This window comes from Thalassophryne amazonica, chromosome 15 (assembly GCF_902500255.1).
Source record: "Thalassophryne amazonica chromosome 15, fThaAma1.1, whole genome shotgun sequence".
In the NCBI taxonomy this organism is placed as follows: domain Eukaryota; kingdom Metazoa; phylum Chordata; class Actinopteri; order Batrachoidiformes; family Batrachoididae; genus Thalassophryne; species Thalassophryne amazonica.
Window position 1 is genome coordinate 56,405,619 of NC_047117.1, and position 22,638 is coordinate 56,428,256.

The window sequence follows — 22,638 nt, forward strand, 5'->3', positions numbered from 1 at the left end:
CCCTGTTTGTTTGTTTGTGAACAGCCTGGAGCCCACAATTTTTCATATATCATTATGAAATTTTTACTCAAGATTCATATCCTGATTGGGAAGAACTGATTCACTTTTCAAGTGCAAAGGTCAACGCCAGGAAAAATCTTGGAAAATTGGAAAAATCCCTATCTTTGACATTGAATGAATTTTCAAAAATTTACAACTCAGAAAAGATCAAATTTCTTTCACATTTGAGAGCGTTATGTAGCTCTAGTTTAGGTCTTGTGTTCCTGTTTCTTTTATTTGGCCGTGTAGTGGGCTTCATGTTCATATTGCAAGCTTAACGCATTAGGTTAGACTGAGGCTGGCAGCTCCCTCCAGTAGGTGACAGACAATTCTATGAGATAGGCAAAAGAAAATTGCTATTTTGAACAATCTGGTGCATTAAATGTCAAATGTGTTTGTCATTACTATCTGCTCTTTAGTTAACATCCACACAGTTGCATTTTTACTGAACAATCCCTACTCTGGTACCAGCGCAGGGAATTTCCACATTTTATAAGCAGGATTTTGGTGTTATACATTCTCCTTCTACAACCCCTGGCAAAAATTATGGAATCACCGGCCTCGGAGGATGTTCATTCAGTTGTTTAATTTTGTAGAAAAAAAGCAGATCACAGACATGACACAAAACTAAAGTCATTTCAAATGGCAACTTTCTGGCTTTAAGAAACACTATAAGAAATCAGGAAAAATAATTGTGGCAGTCAGTAACGGTTACTTTTTTAGACCAAGCAGAGGGAAAAAATATGGAATCACTCAATTCTGAGGAAAAAATTATGGAATCATGAAAAACAAAAGAACGCTCCAACACATCACTAGTATTTTGTTGCACCACCTCTGGCTTTTATAACAGCTTGCAGTCTCTGAGGCATGGACTTAATGAGTGACAAACAGTACTCTTCATCAATCTGGCTCCAACTTTCTCTGATTGCTGTTGCCAGATCAGCTTTGCAGGTTGGAGCCTTGTCATGGACCATTTTCTTCAACTTCCACCAAAGATTTTCAATTGGATTGAGATCCGGACTATTTGCAGGCCATGACAGTGACCCTATGTGTCTTTTTGCAAGGAATGTTTTCACAGTTTTTGCTCTATGGCAAGATGCATTATCATCTTGAAAAATGATTTCATCATCCCCAAACATCCTTTCAATTGATGGGATAAGAAAAGTGTCCAAAATATCAACGTAAACTTGTGCATTTATTGATGATGTAATGACAGCCATCTCCCCAGTGCCTTTACCTGACATGCAGCCCCATATCATCAATGACTGTGGACATTTATGTGTTCTCTTCAGGCAGTCATCTTTATAAATCTCATTGGAACGGCACCAAACAAAGGTTCCAGCATCATCACCTTGCCCAATGCAGATTCGAGATTCATCACTGAATATGACTTTCATCCAGTCATCCACAGTCCACGATTGCTTTTCTTTAGCCCATTGTAACCTTGTTTTTTTTTTTTTTGTTTAGGTGTTAATGATGGCTTTCGTTTAGCTTTTCTGTATGTAAATCCCATTTCCTTTAGGCGGTTTCTTACAGTTCGGTCACAGACGTTGACTCCAGTTTCATCCCATTTGTTCCTTATTTGTTTTGTTGTGCATTTTCGATTTTTGAGACATATTGCTTTAAGTTTTCTGTCTTGACACTTTGATGTCTTCCTTGGTCTACCAGTATGTTTGCCTTTAACAACCTTCCCATGTTGTTTGTATTTGGTCCAGAGTTTAGACACAGCTGACTGTGAACAACCAACATCTTTTGCACATTGCATGATGATTTACCCTCTTTTAAGAGTTTGATAATCCTCTCCTTTGTTTCAGTTGACATCTCTCATGTTGGAGCCATGCTTCATGTCAGTCCACTTGGTGCAACAGCTCTCCAAGGTGTGATCACTCCTTTTTAGATGCAGACTAACGAGCAGATCTGATTTGATGCAGGTGTTAGTTTTGGGGATGAAAATTTACAGGGTGATTCCATAATTTATTCCTCAGAATTGAGTGAGTCCATATTTCTTTCCCTCTGCTTGGTCTAAAAAAGTAACCGTTACTGACTGCCACAATTATTTTTCCTGATTTCTTATAGTGTTTCTTAAAGCCAGAAATTTGCCATTTGAAATGACTTTAGTTTTGTTTCATGTCTGTGATCTGCTTTTTTCTACAAAATTAAACAACTGAATGAACATCCTCCGAGGCAGGTAATTCCATAATTATTGCCAGGGGTTGTATGAGCAATTTATTGTACTAAAAGCAGTATCCTTAATACACTGAGTCCAGTCAAGTAGCAGTAGAGAAGAATGAAAAAGTTCTGTCTTGTTGCCTCCTTCCAGAAAGTTCTGGGAGCATTTCATTTCCATCTGCCATGAAAATTCAAGCCTACATGGCATCACATTTGAGCAGATCAAAGCTCAGCTGGAAGCCCTGGAGCTCAAGAAGACCTATGTTTTAAATCCACTGGCCCCAGAGTTCATCCCTCGAGCCCTGAGACCTCTGCAAGTGCATCACCCTGTTCACCCTTCACAGGCCTTCCACTCCCACCATCATCCACACCCTCAGCAACCTCAACCAGCCTCCAACAAACAAGGCCCACAGCAACAACAACAGCAGCAGCAGTCACCCCCAAAGGTAAAGTGCTCCTGATGTTTAAACAGTACTGCTAAAACACAGCCGAATATGTTTCTTTTGTGAGTCAGAGAGTCGATACGAGCAGCTGACCATGACAGCAGCAAACTGCAGTAATTACTAATGTTAGCAGTGTAGGAAGACATTGGTTTTAACCTTTGTCGTTACGGTCTACAGCATCCACTGTTTTCAGAGTCATTTGTAGAATATGTGATTATTGTTGGAACCCTAACCTAAAACAGTATATATATTTATCTTGATTTGGTCCCATTTTTGTTCAGGTTGCTACAGCGAAACCGGGTTAGATCTGCATGTGAATGAATGAATGAATTTATTCAGCACACAGACTGAACAATAACAAAAAACTCATAAATAAGACAATTTAACAGTGAACATGTGTGACTGAAAGGGTGTGGGTAGAAGCAAAGCTTCTAAACACCAACCCCTTATATATACATACATGCATACATGTATACGTATATTTCCAACAGCAAATGCCAGCACAGACAGTATAAATTAATCAATAATAATAATAATAAAAAAAACACGACCAGACAAACAGTGCACAATCCCCAAAAACAGTAACAAAATCTATAAACCTAGTTCATCAGATTATAAGACGGAATTATGTTGTTCTTATAGAGCCTTTTAAAGCTGAATAAGGTGCCAGATACTTTGATGTTACCAGGACAATTATTCCAAATGTTAACACCTTTAACCGAAATGCATTGACTTTTTACTTTTACAGTAGTTTGACTGTTTGACTTCTCAAATACTAACGTTCCTCTGAAATTGTAACTGGACTCCCTCATTTTAAACAGATCCTGGACATGTTGAGGAAAAAGTTTGTTTTTGACTTGATACATGATTTGAATTGTGGTGTAATCAACCAAGTCCCAGAATTATTTAAAAAAAAAAAAAATTAAAATATGTAAACTGACAAATAATGGGATTGTTGATTCATGGTGGGGTTAGTCACTAATAATTTCTTATGGCTTTCTTTTGTATTAAAAATATTGTATTTGTATTAGTTTTGTATGTGCTTCCAAAAACTTCAATGCAATAGGTCATATATGGAACAAGTAATGAATGATATAAAATAATTCATGAATGTTGCGAGAGGAAGTCTTTTGCTTTATACAGGATTGCAGTGGCTTTAGACATTTTAGCTGGAACATAATTGATATCTGTTTTCCAGCTTATTTTGTCATAAATAAAAACCCCAAGAAATTTTGTTTCAGTTACAAGTTCCATTTCAGTATCTTGTAATAATATATTTCTGCTTAAATTCCTGGGCTTATTTCCAAATATAATACACTTAGTTTTACCAAAATGGAGCAATAATTTGTTTGAATCAAACCAATGTTTAAATTTCTTTGATTCCTTCTCCATCATGTCCAAAAGCTGTCCCAAATGATTCATATTACAAAATACAGTTGTATCGTCAGTAAACAAAATACAAGTCAGGGATTTAGAAACCAAACATATATCATTAATATATAAAAGAAACAACAATGGACCAAGGACTGAACCCTGGGGCAAAATTTCAGAATTTATCCCACATAAATGAACATACTGATACCTATTGTATAAATAACTCACTATCCACTCATACGCTAATCCCCTTATACCAGAGGTGGGACGAAGTCATTGTCAAGTCATTCTCATGTCATCAATCTGCAAGTCCCAAGTCATGTCTCAAGGTAGCTTGCAAACAATTGGTGGTCATTATGACTTGAGACTTGAGTTGGGAATTGCTGATTCATCTGCATGTTGATTTGCTACCTTTTAAAACGCTACATATTATTAGTAATATTACATTAACTAAAAGCTGCTAATGCAGTCTCAGCATTCCTAATGCACACCTTTTCCAACATATTTAATTTGCTGTGCTCATTTTAGTGTAGCTTTATTTATAACATGCACTGTTCAGATGCATTATATGGGAAGATCCAAATATCCGGTTGTTAAGCTCTGATGTAACGCATCACGTGATAAATCTGTTTCTGGGTCCAAAGATCTTTAAGTTTACAATTAAAGTTAAGTCTGTATGAGCCTTTTAAGGATTTACAGTTTAAGTTTAGTTTGTGTTTACAGTGTGCGCAAACCTCCGTCCCTCCCTTCTCCACCTCCACCCCCGTTAACCGCATTCGTCTGTTTCTAAGGTAAGAACACTTAATAAAACTTTTTTCTTTTACTTTATATATTTTATTATGCACAGGTAAAATATACATGTCTGTTGGTTAATAAAAAATGTATTTATTACAATAAACAGGACGTTAAAGTGCAAACTTCACTTTCCCCCCGAACGACATGAACAGGAAGCGATCGCAGCTCACAGCAACTCCCATTGAAAATAACGGAGAAACAACCTGAGCGTCTGGCATTTTTACATAAAACAAACGTAATAACAACGTCTAAAAACCCATTTAATATATCCAGGAGAGTTTTAGGTAAAATATACAAAGAGTTTTATTTTGCGATGTTAATGGTGTTGTTTGTGTGCAACAGTTTAAGTGCAGCCTGATCAGAGCGTCTCAGTGCAGTTCTCAATGTTAATGACAGCGCGCCTTTTTTTGTTTGGACCTGGAAGTTGAAAATCACATGATGCATTAGATCACATTTAACTACCAGATTTGGTCTGACTTCATATGTGGGGACATTCATTATTAAAGGTCTTGGGTTGGGAGGAAAAACAATTAATTGGGATATTACCTTCGTCGTGTTACACTGTTTTGAGAGGATTTGCATACGATTTAAAATTTTTAAAGAAATTTTGCATGCGTGCATTTTAAGTCTGTAATCAATTGAGTGATTCATATTCTTCAAGAGGAAATATGGTCAAAGGCACAAAACAGATTTAATCAAGTGACTCAATTTAATTTCACCACAGGAAATTACTGTGTGTCTGTTCATTTTTCCAAGTAAAACAACAGATAGGAAATTAGCATCAGAGGATGGTGGAAGATGTTTGATTGTTCAGCTCAGGTTGAAATGTCTTTGTGTGTCTGTCTGTCCTCTCTGTCTGCCCTGAGGTAAAGGTTAACGAAATCACACAGCTGCCAACCTGCTGCCATCACCCACTGGGCCTAATGAGCCAGAGCTCCACAACATAAGCCAGCTTTAGAGACACGCACACATTTCCTCCTTTCTGTCTCGCTCTCTTCCTCCCTCCCCTCAGTCATGCCATGTGGCTCACAACCACATAGTTCACACAAGCTTGCTGCTGCCATTGCATTATTTTGGTCAACATATGCAGCATGCTGCTCATTTAAAGGTCAGCCCATTCTACACATCACCTTGCATTGCCACAGCTAAAATATTATAGAACAGTCTAATTTAATGTTGAGACTTGCATAAAATAAATTCATTTCCAAACTTGTAAATCTGTGTTGGTTATTAATGACCTGTAGTATTGTTTCAATTTTATGGATTAAAAAATGCATTTATACACAGATGATTAGACCACGACGTCCCAACAGCAACCCTGAACACGAGACTCCTAATGGAGCTTTGGTGAAACAAGAAGTCCTCTACAGCAGATCAGGTAGAGGAGGTGGTGGCTTAAACAGTTGTGAAGGCAGATGAAGACTGCCTCACACCCTGATAGTCTGGGATTTCCCAGCCATCAGACCAGCCTAAGGATCTATTGAGGACAGAGTGTTTGTCAGCATGGAATGAAAATCCTTCTTGACAAAGCTTGTTGTCATGCCAACCCTGCTGTACGGATCTGAGACTTGGACCACCTATTACCACCACCACCACCTGAAATCTCTCGAGTGATTCCACCAATGGTGCCTGAGGAGTATCATTTGCAACAGGCATCAAGACAACCATACCAACATCAACATCCTGGCTGAAGCCAAGCTCCAGAGCATAGTGTGTATCATCATCATTATCAAGAACCTACTTTGGTGGGTGGGTCACATTGTTAGAATGGATGACAGCTGACTTCCCAAGCAAGTCTTGTACTTCCAGCTGAGCCAAGGAAACGGGGACCTCCTGAAGCACAACCTCAAGAGCTGCTCAGTTGACTGGAAGACCTGGGAAGAACAAGCGGGAGACTGAGCCAGCTGGTGAGCAGCAATCCACACTGGAGTGGAAGTCTTCAAAAAAAAATGCAGACAAACAACACAGAAGAGAAGAGCAGAGAGAACAAGATCCTCACCGGCAGAAGCTTCCCATAGCAACCATGTTCAGTCTGTCAGAAACGGTGTGCATCAAGACTGGGCCTATTCAGTCATTGCCACGTCCACCATCCCACCCAGAAGTCGATCAAAAGACAGTCTTCTTCAAGACTGAGGGATTGCCATGATTATTCAAAGAAATTTTGAAACTATTTTTTTTGTTGGTTTTTTTGTTTCGTGATCTCTGTAACTGTTTCATGGATTTCCTTCATATTTGGTATGATTATAGCACAGGCTGGTCATAGCATTTGTCTATGCAATATCACATTCATAGCAGAATGCACATTCATTATATTTAGGGAATAACCCTGTTATGTTTTATGATTTGCAGATGTTAATGCTGAGTTATCCCCTTTCTAATCCATAAGTAATTCGGTTGGCAAAGCTTACCATAGCAACAGCGTCTTCATGCCAAACTGGAAATGCTGTGAGCAGACCCACAGATTTCTCCATCTCGTCTACTGCATTGAGTAATTCTGTATCAGAATCCACAGCAATTCCTTCGTGTGATAGATTAAATTTACCCATTTCGGCATTGTCGTCTCTACACTAGTTTCTCTCACCCTCAGCTGACAGCGCCATTATTAACATCTGCATAGCACCACGGTCAGGGCACAGAGTAATACATCAAATGTGAAACGATTTAATATTTTGCCACAGTCAGTGTTATATTTTATGGTCTGAAACCTCACTTGATTTGCAGAAGAAATGTATTTGGGTTAGAATGCCATTTCCATATTTAAAATAGTATTAGTGTTCACTTTTTTGTTTACTGGTTTGTACAATATACGTATTGCAGTTATGTCACTTGCCACTCACTTGCATGAGTGGACATTTGTAGTTCGAGACATCAGCATCAATTTGGAATTTATTTTCTCCATTGTAACCAAAGGTAAGAACACTACAATTAACATAATGAATAAGACATTGTTTCATAATGGAAAAAATAGAATGGAGACGATAAAAAAAACCCTTTGTGGTCGACATAGGCGGCAAAGCTGCACACATTTTGGTGGACCACGTCAAGCCAGCCCACCTGATCTGGACAGACCCACAGGACTTACCCATCCTCCTCCACGGGGGAGAAGGACGGGGCCCGCTCTGTTTATGGTGAATTTTGGAGAGACATGTAACGGCGAATATTCAGTATATAATAGACATTGTGGACTTAATTCATGGGTTGTCATTTGTGGTTGGTGTGTTTGTGTTGTGCATTGAACAATGTGCTGAGGTGTGTGTGGTGCCGTGCACATTAATGTGTGTTTCATTTAGAGTTACAGCTACAGAGACGCGGTCTCTTTGATATTATCTTCATACAACCCCAATTCCAATGAAGTTGAGATGTTGTGTAAAATGTAAATAAAAACAGAATATGATTTGCAAATCCTCTTCAACCTATATTCAAATGATTACACCACAAAGACAAGATATCTAATGTTCAAACTGATAAACGTTATTGTTTTTGTGCAAATATTTGCTCATTTTGAAATGGATGCCATCAACACGTTTCAAAAAAGCTGGGACAGTGGCAACAAAAGACTGGGAAAGTTGATGAATGCTCAAAGAACACCTGTTTGGAACATTCCACAGGTGAACAGGTTAATTGGAAACACGTGAGTGTCATGATTGGGTATAAAAGGAGCATCCCCAAAAGGCTCAGCCGTTCACAAGATGGGGCGCCAATCACCATTTTGTGAACAACTGAGTGAAAAAATAGTCCAACAGTTTAAGAACAATGTTTCTCAATGTTCAATTGCAGGGAATTTAGGGATTCCATCATTTACAGTCCATAATATAATCAGAAGATTCAGAGAATCTGGAGAACTTTCTACATGTAAGCAGCAAGGCCAAAAACCAACATTGAATGCCTGCGACCTTCTGTCTCTCAGGCGGCACTGCATTAAAAACCGACATCATTGTGTAAAGGATCTTGCGTGGCCTTAGGAACACTTCAGAAAACCATTGTCAGTTAACACAGCTCGTCGCTACATCTACAAGTGCAAGTTAAAACTCTACCATGCAAAGTGAAAGCCATACATCAACAACATCCAGAAACGCCGCCGCCTTCTCTGGGCTGGAGCTCATTTGAAATGGACAGACGCGAAGTGGAAAAGTGTGCTGTGGTCTGATGAGTCCACATTTCAAATTGTTTTTGGAAATCATGGACGTCGTGTACTCCGTACAAAAGAGGAAAAAGGCCATCCAGATTGTTACCAGTGCAAAGTTCAAAAGCCAGCATCTGTGATGGTATGGGGGTGTGTTAGTGCCCATGGCATGGGCAACTTTCACATCTGTGATAGCACCATCAATGCTGAAAGGTACATCCAGGTTTTGGAGCAACACATGCTGCCATCCAAGCAGCGTCTTTTTCAGGGACGTCCCTGCTTATTACAGCAAGACAATGCCAAGTCAAATTCTGCATATGTTACAACAGCGTGGCTTCGTAGTAAAAGAGTGCGGGTACTAGACTGGCCTGCCTGCAGTCCAGACCTGTTGCCCATTGAAAATATGTTGCGCATTATGAAGTGGAAAATTATGACAACGGAGGCCATTTTACACATTGTCCCAACTTCATTGGAATTGGGGTTGTATATAGCTGAGAATACTGATTTTTCTAAGTAAGAATTGTATGTCAAGAATGTACCAGAATGCACCATTAAAAACTAAAATTTGGGGGGGGGGGGCATGCCCCTGGACCTCCGACAGGACTTTGCGCCTTTGGCGCTCGTGTGGTATTGCTTCGTCGCACAATCTGTCCAATGCCAAAAAAAAGCTTCAGTCAGTGCAATGAAAACTCATTACAGAAATGCAGTCCTCCTTCCTTCTTCTTGTCTTCATCCCATTTTTAACCATTTGTCCTCTGTATTTCTTTTATGTCTTGACTTTTTAATGATTTCTCTTTTTCACAGGGAAAACATGCAAACCACACAGAGCACCTTCCACCAGAAGGATATGGTGAGTGAAGCTTCCCACTTGCATCAACACACATTTATTGAAGTGTTAGGTCTATGAAAAATCACTTGCCATTAGTGGTAGTTTCTCTCCCTTGGTTTGTTGTTTCCTCGTATGTAAATGGTGTGTGTATTTGTGCCTTATGAAAAAAACTATGCGTGTCTAGCAGTGTTGCCACAGTAACTTTGAAAAGTTACTTTATTATTTACTTTTTACAGTTACTTTATACAGTTGTTTCAGCAGCAGCTGTGGACAACTTGTCAGCAGCTGCTGAATGTAACTAATAAAGTGACTAGTAATCTGACTTGGTTATTTTCAAGATTGATTAGCCAGAAAAGGTTTTCTGGGTACTCAACTATTACTATAACTATTAGTTACTTTTCTGATTAGTTACTTTGCTGATAACTCAATCTTAAGAATAACCAAGGTAGGTTACTAGTTACCTCATTAGTTACATTACTTATTAGTTACAAGTTGTCAGCAGCTGCTAATAAAGTAACTGCATAAACCTGCTAATGAAGTAACTCTATAAAATAATTGTGTGAAGTAACTAAAAAAGTAACTAAGAAAGTAACTTTTCAAAGTAAGTGGTGTCTAAATTCATGGTCTTCAATACGATTCCGGAACAATATTTATTGTGGAACGGTTTGCTGCCATATGATACAGTCTGATATGTTCATTTTCCCCAATGATTTAGAAAAAGCCCAATGTGGCCGTGCTTGCTTTCAAATACGTATTTCATGAAAAACCAGGAACCTCCTTCAGGTTTTTACTAATGTAGCTCTTTGGTGCTGACTCTGCTCTCCTTTTGTTAACCACTGGGAGCAAGAGCACATACAACAGCAGAAAACGCAGCATAGAAGTATTCCAGAAAAACAAGCCAGCGGTTGTTATCATAGCATAACGTTCCCGTTTTGAACCAGTATTAACAAATTGTGAGCTGAGCAGAGTTCAAACACTGCTCAGCTCACAATTTTGTAAAAATAAATAAATATGCTAACTGACACTGTAAACAAGTACAATTTATCCATTATACCGCCTGCCAGTATCAGATGTGTTGACTTTGTTTTAATCTTGTAGCAAAGTTATGGTTCCTGTGACGAGTCGCAAGAGCTGTCTCACCAGCCTTTGAACTTTTATGAGAGTTTGAAGATGCGCAGTTGCAGAGAAACAAACTTAACCATTTCATAACATTAACATTGAGTTGACACCCAGTTTATATAGGATTCAAATTGATTCAGGGGTCTGTGTATCAATGTCGTATGTGTTACTTTGAAATCATTTTTATATTGCTTGTTACTCTCTTAGTATCAAATCAAATCAATTTTATTTATATAGCACCAAATCACAACAAACAGTTGCCCCAAGGCGCTTTATATTTTAAGGCAAAGCCATACAATAATTATGGAAAAACCCCAACGGTCAAAACGACCCCCTGTGAGCAAGCACTTGGCGACAGTGGGAAGGAAAAACTCCCTTTTAACAGGAAGAAACCTCCAGCAGACCCAGGCTCAGGGAGGGGCAGTCTTCTGCTGGGACCGGTTGGGGCTGAGGGAGAGAACCAGGAAAAAGACATGCTGTGGAGGGGAGCAGAGATCAATCACTAATGATTAAATGCAGAGTGGTGCATACAGATCAAAAAGAGAAAGAAACACTCAGTGCATCATGGGAACCCCCCAGCAGTCTAGGTCTATAGCAGCATAACTAAGGGATGGTTCAGGGTCACCTTATCCAGCCCTAACTATAAGCTTTAGCAAAAAGGAAAGTTTTAAGCCTAATCTTAAAAGTAGAGAGGGTGTCTGTCTCCCTGATCTGAATTGGGAGCTGGTTCCACAGGAGAGGAGCCTGAAAGCTGAAGGCTCTGCCTCCCATTCTACTCTTAAAAACCCTAGGAACTACAAGTAAGCCTGCAGTCTGAGAGCGAAGTGCTCTATTGGGGTGATATGGTACTATGAGGTCCCTAAGATAAGATGGGACCTGATTATTCAAAACCTTATAAGTAAGAAGAATTTTAAATTCTATTCTAGAATTAACAGGAAGCCAATGAAGAGAGGCCAATATGGGTGAAATATGCTCTCTCCTTCTAGTCCCCGTCAGTACTCGAGCTGCAGCATTTTGAATTAACTGAAGGCTTTTCAGGGAACTTTTAGGACAACCTGATAATAATGAATTACAATAGTCCAGCCTAGAGGAAATAAATGCATGAATTAGTTTTTCAGCATCACTCTGAGACAAGACCTTTCTAATTTTACAGATATTGCGCAATTGCAAAAAAGCAGTCCTACATATTTGCTTAATATGCGCATTGAAGGACATATCCTGATCAAAAATGACTCCAATTTTTCTCACAGTATTACTAGAGGTCAGGGTAATGCCATCCAGAGGAAGGATCTGGTTAGACACCATGTTTCTAAGATTTGTGGGGCCAAGTACAATAACTTCAGTTTTATCTGAGTTTAAAAGCAGGAAATTAGAGGTCATCCATGTCTATGTAAGACAGTCCTGCAGTTTAGCTAATTGGTGTGTGTCCTCTGGCTTCATGGATAGATAAAGCTGGGTATCATCTGCGTAACAATGAAAATTTAAGCAATGCTGTCTAATAATACTGCCTAAGGGAAGCATGTATAAAGTAAATAAAATTGGTCCTAGCACAGAACCTTGTGGAACTCCATAATTAACCTTAGTCTGTGAAGAAGATTCCCCATTTACATGAACAAATTGTAATCTATTAGATAAATATGATTCAAACCACCGCAGCCAGTGCCTTTAATACCTATGGCATGCTCTAATCTCTGTAATAAACTTTTATGGTCAACAGTATCAAAAGCAGCACTGAGGTCTAACAGGACAAGCACAGAGATGAGTCCACTGTCTGAGGCCAAAAGAAGATCATTTGTAACCTTCACTAATGCTGTTTCTGTACTACGATGAATTCTAAAACCTGACTGAAACGCTTCAAATAGACCATTCCTCTGCAGATGATCAGTTAGCTGTTTTACAACTACCCTTTCAAGAATTTTTGAGAGAAAAGGAAGGTTGGAGATTTGCCTATAATTAGCTAAGATAGCTGGGTCAAGTGATGGCTTTTTAAGTAATGGTTTAATTACTGCCACCTTAAAAGCCTGTGGTACATAGCCAACTAATAAAGATAGATTGATCATATTTAAGATCGAAGCATTAATTAATGGTAGGGCTTCCTTGAGCAGCCTGGTAGGAATGGGGTCTAATAGACATGTTGATTGTTTGGAGGAAGTAACTAATGAAAATAACTCAGACAGAACAATTGGAGAGAAAGAGTCTAACCAAATACCGGCATCACTGAAAGCAGCCAAAGATAATGATATGTCTTTGGGATGGTTATGAGTAATTTTTTCTCTAATAGTTAAAATTTTATTAGCAAAGAAAGTCATGAAGTCATTACTAGTTAAAGTTAGGGTTAGGGGTTAGGGGTTGTTCTTATTTTCTTCAATAAGTGATGAGTAGTAAGATGTCCTAGCTTTACGGAGGGCTTTTTTATAGAGCAACAGACTCTTTTTCCAGGCTAAGTGAAGATCTTCTAAATTAGTGAGACGCCAATTCCTCTCCAAATTTCCATGTCACCCTCCAGTATGAAGCTGTAACTAGTCACACTGTTTATGTTGAAAGCTTCAGTACACCATGAGTTACTGACAAATGAAGGCATTTTTATGAAAACACAACAGATGTTTTGTGCCATATTTAAAAGAAAAAAATCTGTATGTTGGAGATATTTTAATGGCCATTTATTCTTTGTTTTCTTTCTCTCTGTCTCCAGTATCACACTATTACAAGTGTATGCAGTGTTTTAGTCTTACACACGTACAAACACAAATCAACAGCTTGATATCAGCCAATCTAACACAGCAGCCCAGATGGATATGTGAAGGCCTGAGGCAATTGAATCTATCAAAGTGATTCATCCTTGAACCACACAGCAAGGAGTTGTTAATACAATGTTTACCAAGGGAAGGTTATATTTAGCCATAACAGCAGCTTGTCTGCTTGAAAGGTTACAATAGCTTAAATCTGGGCTTATGGAATTCAGATCATTTGTACAAATCATCTTTTGCTCTTTGTCATGCTTCATAGGGGTTGTAGTAAGTTTGTTTCAATTTCCTTATAAAATCATAACTCTGTGTGAGAGAGAGAGAGACTGTCGATTTACACAAATCGAGAAGGTCTCTTGGAGCCATTTCTGACCAACTGCAGATTTTAAGATCGTCAGTTCAAACAATTGTACATAAGTAAAAGTTAGTCTGATGTGTCACCACTTTGCCAGTGTTTGAAAGAAGACCCACACTGTCACCGTTAGATGAGAGGAAATTGGTTAGGATGCTCAGGAACAGCCACAGAACCGCTAAGCTTCAATCAATCAACAACTTTATTAATCCCACAAGGCGCAATATAATGTGAGTAGTCCGTTAAAAAAAAAAGCACCATAACATAACAACAAAAAACTAATAAAAACAAATAAAAACAGACTTGAGTTAAAATGAATAGCCTTTGGCCTGCCATGAACTGGAAACTGTTGGAACACCAGTGTGCCTGTCCACAGTGAAGTGAGTTTGACATCACTGTGAACTGAGAGTGTGTAGACCAAGAAAGAAACCCCTGCTCCAAAATCAGCATCTTGAAGCTAGACTGAAATTTGCAGCTGCCCACACAGGCAAACCAAATGCTTTCTGGAGAAAAGTTTTATGGTCAGATGAGACAAAGATTGAGCTATTTGGCCACAATGACAAGAGGCATGTTAGGAGTAGTAAAGGTAAGGCTTTCAAACCTAATAACATTGTACAAATGGTCAAGCATGGTGGTGGTAGCATCATGCTCTGGGGCAGTTTTGCTGCCATTGGTATTGGTGCATTACACAAAGTGGATGAAATAATGAAAAAGATGGAATACCAAATTGTTCAACCTCACCTCATACGAGTAGCTAGACAGTGGAAACTTGGCCACAATTGGATGTTCCAACAGGACTATGATCTCCAACACACATTAAAACTGGTTGTGGGTTGGATAAAGCAGGTTAACATTAAGCTTCTGGAATGGCCTTCCAAAAGCCCCATCTCAACCCTGTTAAACTTTTGTGGATTATGCTTCAAAGCCAGGTTTGGGTCGGGAAACCAACCACATTCATTCATTTACAGTAGTGTTCAGAATAATAGTAGTGCTATGTGACTAAAAAGATTAATCCAGGTTTTGAGTATATTTCTTATTGTTACATGGGAAACTGTGTACCAGTAGATTCAGTAGATTCTCCCATGATGCACTGTTTCTTTCTCTTTTTGCTCTGTATGCACCACTCTGCATTTAATCATTAGTGATCGATCTCTGCTCCCCTCCACAGCATGTCTTTTTCCTGGTTCTCTCCCTCAGCCCCAACCAGTCCCAGCAGAAGACTGCTCCTCCCTGAGCCTGGTTCTGCTGGAGGTTTCTTCCTGTTAAAAGGGAGTTTTTCCTTCCCACTGTCGCCAAGTGCTTGCTCATAGGGGGTCGTTTTGACCGTTGGGGTTTTTCTGTAGTTATTGTATGGCTTTTGCCTTACAATATAAAGCGCCTTGGGGCAACTGTTTGTTGTGATTTGACGCTATATAAAAAAATTGATTGATTGATTGATTGATTCTCACAAATCCAACAAGACCTAGTTTTAGATGCCTGATGTGGGCTTTCCAAGATAAATTATTGTCCATAATAATACCTAAATACATTAAATGAACTATACCAATTCTGCAAAGAAGAGTGGTCAAATATCCAGCTGGTATTGTGCCAGAACCTTGTTGATGGCTACCAAAAGCATCTGGTTGAGTTGGCGCTTGCTCAGGAACGTTTAAACAAATATTAGTCAGGGTGTATGCATATACTTGAGCCTCTGTGTGTAATTTTGACCTTTATGTGGATGATAGAAGATCCAAAATAGCTTCAAACTTGTTCACCTGAGTTTTGTTTTTTAAAGTACTTAATGATGTATACTGTACAATCATTACACTCTGGCAAAAAAAAAAAGAAATCATGAAAAGCCAAAAATTACTATTTATTTCATGCCCATGATGATTGTATGTAAACGTGTGACCACAACTGTATTTAGCTGGTGCCCTCAACATTATTGTTAAAAAGCATGCACATTTGTTTATTTCATCAGTCTTTTCTGTCACTGCAGTTCAACCTAACTCGGCAGTGCTGATGGGCAACCCGATTCGAGCGTTCAGTCCACCTTTGAGTGGGACAACAGCTGGCATGGGCAAGTCGCCCAGCCCTGTTCAGAAGATCGATCCTCACACAGGAGCCAGCATCCTCTACGTTCCAGCCGTGTATGGTGGAAACATGGTCATGCCTATGCCTCTTCCTGTAAGTCTTCCTGTTCTGGTAGAACAAATGAACACCATGTACAGGATACAAAATGCAGCTAATGTGAGCGGTATATATTTGAAGAGGAAATAAATTAAATTCATGCCATCAAGTAAACCCAATGTAATAAATTGTAATAAATTAATAAAATGGAAATATATTTAGTATTGTTACACCTGTGTTTATAATCAATTTGTGACAGCTTAACCATGGCCCCTACAATAATGTGTCACTTCTGTTTTGTTTCCTTAAGTTACCCTGGCATGGTTACCAGAATCGCTTTGCTGTGGACCCTCGCATCATTAATCATCAGGCAGCCATGGCCTACAATTTCAATCTGTTGCAGGCCCAAAATCGTGGCTCTCCCGTCCCTTATAGCGGAGTGACACACCCCTCACCCCTTGGAATGGGCCATCCCAGCCCTGACAAAGAGCTACAGGCAGACTCAATCAGAAATGGTGTGCTGGGGGGTTTTAATAGCCACATAAAGTAACCTACATTGTTGTTACTGTGTTCTATGAAATAGAAACAATTCTGTCAGTAAGATTGATTAAGCCTGAATAACAAGTGTATGTGTTTTTAATTTGTGTGTGTGTGTGTGTGTTTCTTTCTTTCCCACATATCAGGTAAATTAGAAATGGGTCCAAAATCAGAACAGAATCATCTTCAAACAGCAGAGAGAAAGTCCTCAGATCTGAAGGGAAAACAGGCAAGTAAATTAAATTACTCATTTTAATCTAGGCAAAACCAGTTAGCAGTTAGTTTCAGTTAGCCAGAGACTATTACAACACGTAAAAGCTTACTCATTATGCTATTAGACTCAGATAGCAACCTTAATATTTTTATTCTTTTGGTATTTACCTTGGGAACTCCAGGGAGATTTAGATACAGGTCAAAGTCGAAATCTAGATTCACAAGCAGATGGACTGGTAGGATTCCCTAGTGCATTGCTTCATCGAAAAGATCCATCAGCTGCTCAGAGATCCCTCAATTACCACCTGGCACCACCAAATCCAGCTTTTCCTGCACCCCCTGCCAATGGAAGAGCTTTCCTCCAACAGTATCCAGTCTCCAGAATTTACCGGGTTAACCAGCCTCAACACACAGGGATGGCTCAACAGAATCATCATCATCAGCAGCAGCATCTTACTAATGCCTATGCTGGTGGTGGCCACAGTGCTTCCTTCTTCAGTGTTCCCGTAGCCCCCCACAGAGCTGTTCAGTCTCCTACTTCAGAAAGGTCAGAGTCTGGAGCAGTGGAGGAGATGGGAAGCTCCATGAGGACTCCTAGAGCACAACCAGCTGGTCAACACCCAGGGCTTTCACAGAATAACAGGGTCAACAGCTTTGGAGAGGATGGACATAATGGAATCCTGGGAGATAATCTGGGTGAGTACTGATTTTATTATTGTTTTTCTTGTTATTGTTTTTATGTGCAAGGACATTGCTGAAAGAGCCTCGTGAATTCAGTGTTAATTAGTTTGGTAGTAACACTTAATTGCCAAAAGTATTAGTTGCTAAACTTATGGACATGGATGCGGAGTGTTGCATGTTCAAGGCCTCTGTTGCTGAGGTGGCTGCTTTGAGCTGTGGTCACACTGTTTTCGCCGCTTGTTGTGGCAGCAACCCAAGAACCTGATGGGGGACACCTGCAGTAAGGGACGCCTTCAGGCTGAAGGAGGCTGTTTGTGTCAGGTTGGCACAAAGGTCTCTGATATCAGCAGACAGGTACTGGCAGGCCAGAAGGATTGCAGCCTCAGTGGTGGCTGAGGCAAAAACTCAGGTGTGGGAGGAGTTTTGAGTGTCCATGGAGAATGACCTTCTGTCAGCCTCAAAGGAAACTGTCAGCTGACTCAGGAAAGGGAGGCAATCCTTAGCCCAGGGTAAGGGAAGAGAGCTGCTAATCTGGATCGAGGATATCGTCAGGCCTACTGACATGCCCTGAGTAAGAAGAACAGTGAGAGAAGCCCCCCCCCCCCCAAGTAACCCAAAACATAAAAAAATACTTGTAAAAAATACCTGTAATTCCTAAGTGGTTCAGGCAGTGTTATAAAAGTCACCATGTCAAACATGTTTTGTTTCATTTCAACTCCATTGTGATAATGTACAGAGGCAAAATGACAAAGGTGGTGTCACTGTCTAAATACTTATGAACTTGCGTATTTCCCTATTAATTTATGGTTGATAAGCAAAAGCACTACAATTTTATTTTGCAGCTCAAACTATAAAACAAATGGGTGATATTTCTGTGTGAAGTACAAACTTTCGCTTTGTATATCACACAGTATAGAGCTTCCTAGGATTTTGGAATTATCTTAGGCTGAGTGGGGGTGGTGGTCTTTTAATAATCTGTGGTCAAATTACTTTGCGGGTATTTCTGTTACATATGTCACAGAAGTCTCAAAAAGCTGTGTCAAGTCTAAATTATGTTTATTGCTGGAGAATTTCTGCAACTACATTCTTAAAATTGTGGGATTTTTACAGACATTTAACATGGGACCTAAAATATTTGAAAACATAAATAGTAAGTCCCTTCGGCTGCTCCCTTGTTTTGTACTCGAGGCCACCACAGCAAATCCAAGGTGGATCTGCAAACAAATTTTACGCCGGATGCCTTTCCTGACGCAACTCCACATTACATGGAGAAATGTGGTAGGGGTGGGATTCGAATCAGGAACCATACGCACTGAAGCCAAGTGCATTAACCACTTGGCCACCACCCCTGCATTTGAAGACGTAAATGGTTGATGAAAACTGGTTTTGCTCAGTATAAACCCTTTAAAATTGGTATTTGATCAAAAGTTTAATTTGTGCGCCTTTTCACAGTTGTGTAATGGCACAAGCAGACATCATGATTAGTAATTAAAGTAGACCTGCATTGAAATAAATGCAGTCAGATCTTTGGACCAAAAAATGACTTATATTTACACATATGATCCTTCTGAATGTAGTAAAGTAAATCTGCAAGCCCAGATCTGTCATTCAACGGAGAAATCTTCATTTAAAAATGACAAATTTAGAGCTAAAATTTAGCCCTCCGCAAAACTGTCATCACATCCGGGACGCTGCCGAGTCGTCAGGGAGAAGACCCTATCCCAGCATGCATTGCGCGCGCCAACTGTAATTTGTGGATTTACGTCAGTTTGCATCTTGTCTTATACGGAAGGATCTACTTTTTTTAAAACTTCATATTGTCTTGCGGCACGTTTGGTGAGTACACATTTCTTTTATTTGTGCTTGAAAATTATTTTTGGGGACTTTTTCATACGCCCCTTTGATTGAGTGGTGTTGCATTGAAAATCGACTGTCTTTCGCCTCCGGTGTTATGTCGCGGGGTCATTAAAAACATACGAGGTCTATTAGAAAAGTATCCGACCTTATTTTTTTCAAAAACCATATGGATTTGAATCACGTGTGATTACATCAGACATGCTTGAACCCTTGCGGGCATGCGAGAGTTTTTTTCACGCCTGTGGGCAGTCTTTGAGTGAGGAGTCGTCCACCCGCTCGTCGATTTTTTTCATTGTTTAGGAATGGCTCAGAGACTGTTGCTTTGTTTGATAAAAAATTTTTCAAAACTGTAAGGCACAACTGAGTGGACACCATTCAATAAATTCAGCTGGTTTTTGGTAAAAATTTTAACGGCTGATGAGAGATTTTGGTCTGGTAGTGTCGCTTTAAGGACGGTCCACGGCGCCTGACGGCGATCTGCGCTTCGAGGCGGCAGCGTCTCGCCGTTTCAAGTTGAAAACTTCCACATTTCAGGCTCTGTTGACGCAGTAAGTCGTCAGAGAACAGAGAACTTTCAGAAGAAGTCGGCATGAGGAGTTTATTCGGACATTCCATTGTTAACGGTCATTTTGTAATGAAAGAACGTGCGGGCAGAGTCGCATGTCGGGCTGGACCCGACCGCGGGGGGTCGCGGCAGGAAAAACACCTCCGTTGGAAATCTTAACGGGCAAGTTGGAACATGCCCAAGCTGTTAAACAATTTCTCAGTTACTCACTTGTTGAAAGCCATTAAAAGCCGCCTGAATTCTACAAATGGTTTTCAACACGGAGGTGTTTTTCCTGTCGCGGCGCACACAGATTTGCCGAGTCGTCACGGAAACGACTTGGCGAATTTGCGCGTACGTCTTTCATTAAAAAAATGTCCTTAAACAGTGGAATGTCCGCATAAATTCCTCATGCCGGCCTCTTCTGAATCTTCTCTGTTCTCTCACGATGTCCTGGGTGAATTAAACCTTAAATTAGGATGTTTTCAGCTCGAAACAGGCCGACGACAGCGCCTGGAAGCGCTGCAGGACGTCCCGCTCCGTGGGAAGTCCTTATACCGACAGAAACACCCCATAATCTCTCATCAGCCGTTAAACTTTTCACAGAAAACCAGCTTAATTTCTCGAATAGTGTCCACTCGGATATTCCTCACAGGTCCAGAAAAAATTTTGATAAAGCAACGCGCGCTGTCTCGAGCAGCGTGTGAAACAAAGGAATTCAGCCGAGAGGGCGGGACCACATCTCACTCAAGGCCTGCCCACAGGGAAATGACGTCACCGACATGCGTGAAAAAACTCACGCATGCGCACGAGGGTTCAAGCATGATTGGTGTAATCGCATGTCATTCAAATCCATATAGTTAAAAAAAAAAATAAAAGGGTCGGTTTATTATCTAAGACCTCGTATAAACCTCTCTCAGCGGCCACGGAGCTCTGTGGCTCCAATTACCGAGACGTGCGGCGGATTTTGCCGCAAGAAGTCTGTCCTTGCGAGGTTTCACGGGGCGCTCCGCATCAAAACGGCGAGCGTAGTCTCTGGACTTGTGGCAAGTTGGCTGCACCTCCATTCAGTAGACAGAGCCGTGTCTGCGGCTGCACAGCAGACACGGGGGTGTGAGTGGCCCGCGGCGGAATTTAACAAGCGCATACACTCGATAAGTGCATGGGAGGCAGTGAGAGAGAGGCGTCGGAGAAGAACAGTGCCCGCTGTCGATGTCGCCGCTGATCTGAGCATGCAGAGCTGTATCTCGCATTCATTGCAGCTCACTTTTGGATGTTGAAACCAGGATGTGTATAACAGTAACATTACTAACAGATAAAATCAGTTTCAGTGCGGGATCGGACTGAAGGCGGGAGCGCGTCGTCTTGTCCCCGACGTCAAGGAAATGATCCAGATGTACAAACTGTTTTCGCGGAGGGATAATTTTAGCTGCAAATTTGTCATTTTTAAACGAAGATTTCTCCGCTGAATTACAAATTTGGGCCTACAGATTACTGCATTCACAAGGGTCTTATAAATACATATCAGCTATTTCTTTCTGAAATCTGACCACATTTATTTCGATGCAGGTCTACTTTAATTGTGCATCTCTACTTTGAAGTCATTTTGGACAGGGACAGTACTCCAATATTGCAGTAAATTTGTGATTATTTGTTATATATGTTTGATATATGTTTTATTGTTTGCAAAAAAAGTAGTCACATAAAATCTAGCAGATATAGACAGTTTGAAGAGAAAATGTACTTTCTGAACATTGCTAGTTTTTTGCAGTGGCACTGCTGACTTCAAATAGAGTTATCATTCAAAGGTGGCGTTATATTTGTTGATGTTATGAATGTAGAAATGTTCGTATTAGAAAGTGCTGCTAGAATGCATTTGACAAAATAGTTTTTCATGAGTGCTGATCCTATGAGCAACTTGGTACTTTAGCTGCAAGAGCTTACATTAGCATCAGACACTGACAGGATGAGCTGTGCGAGATGATGTTTTACATTTACATAATCTTAATATTTAAATACATTAACTGAAGGGCTTGGCAGAGTTGAGGGGTGTATTCTGAGTAGATTATTCGTCAGCTGTTGGTGATTTATACTCGGCTTGTCCTGAAAGAGTGATCATCTGGATAGTAGGGATGTGAATCGTAGTACAACTCACGATTCAATTCGATTCCGATTCTTGGGGTGACGATTCGGTTCAGAATCGATTTTCGATTCAAAGAGCGCTGAGAAATAGCTATATTACTTAAAAAATGTTTATGTTTAAGAAAATGCAGCTTTACAAGGTTAATCAAGTGATTCTAGGTGTAAATGTACTTATCTGCTTTGCTCGTTCGGAGTTGGCTGGCAGTTTAGCGAAGCGCTGGTCAGTAGTCGGCAGAGACCGCTGCTCCCCTCTTTTAGCTCTGGGTGATGGCGTAGCATGTGGGCTTGCAGATTTAAAGTGTGTCTGAAGTACTTGACTTTCATTTTGCAGATTTTGCACACTGCAAGCTCCTTCTTACGCAGCAAATAATAAAATCCAAAATGCGCCCAAACATTTGCCTTCAGCAAAGACGGTGCTGGCTGAATTAGCGCTTCGTCTGCCATGCTAAGCTACAGCCACTGAACTCTGCAGCTCACGAGTGTTTGAAGCACGCCGGACCACTCCCCCCTCACGGGGACGCTGTAGTACGGAAGCCGTTGTCTGACAAACAGTATACGCTGCAAGTAA

General features: G+C 40.3%; 1 protein-coding gene across 1 annotated transcript in view; it reads left to right on the top strand.

Annotated features, from left to right (window-relative positions):
* helz (helicase with zinc finger) overlaps positions 1-22,638 on the top strand; it is a 155,353-nt gene that overhangs the window by 118,843 nt on the left and 13,872 nt on the right. Inside the window, exons 24-29 of the mRNA XM_034188104.1 lie at positions 2,360-2,654; positions 9,748-9,793; positions 15,966-16,153; positions 16,407-16,611; positions 16,780-16,862; positions 17,029-17,542. Coding sequence (XP_034043995.1) covers positions 2,360-2,654; positions 9,748-9,793; positions 15,966-16,153; positions 16,407-16,611; positions 16,780-16,862; positions 17,029-17,542 — 1,331 coding nt within the window. The remainder of the gene's footprint in view (positions 1-2,359; positions 2,655-9,747; positions 9,794-15,965; positions 16,154-16,406; positions 16,612-16,779; positions 16,863-17,028; positions 17,543-22,638) is intronic.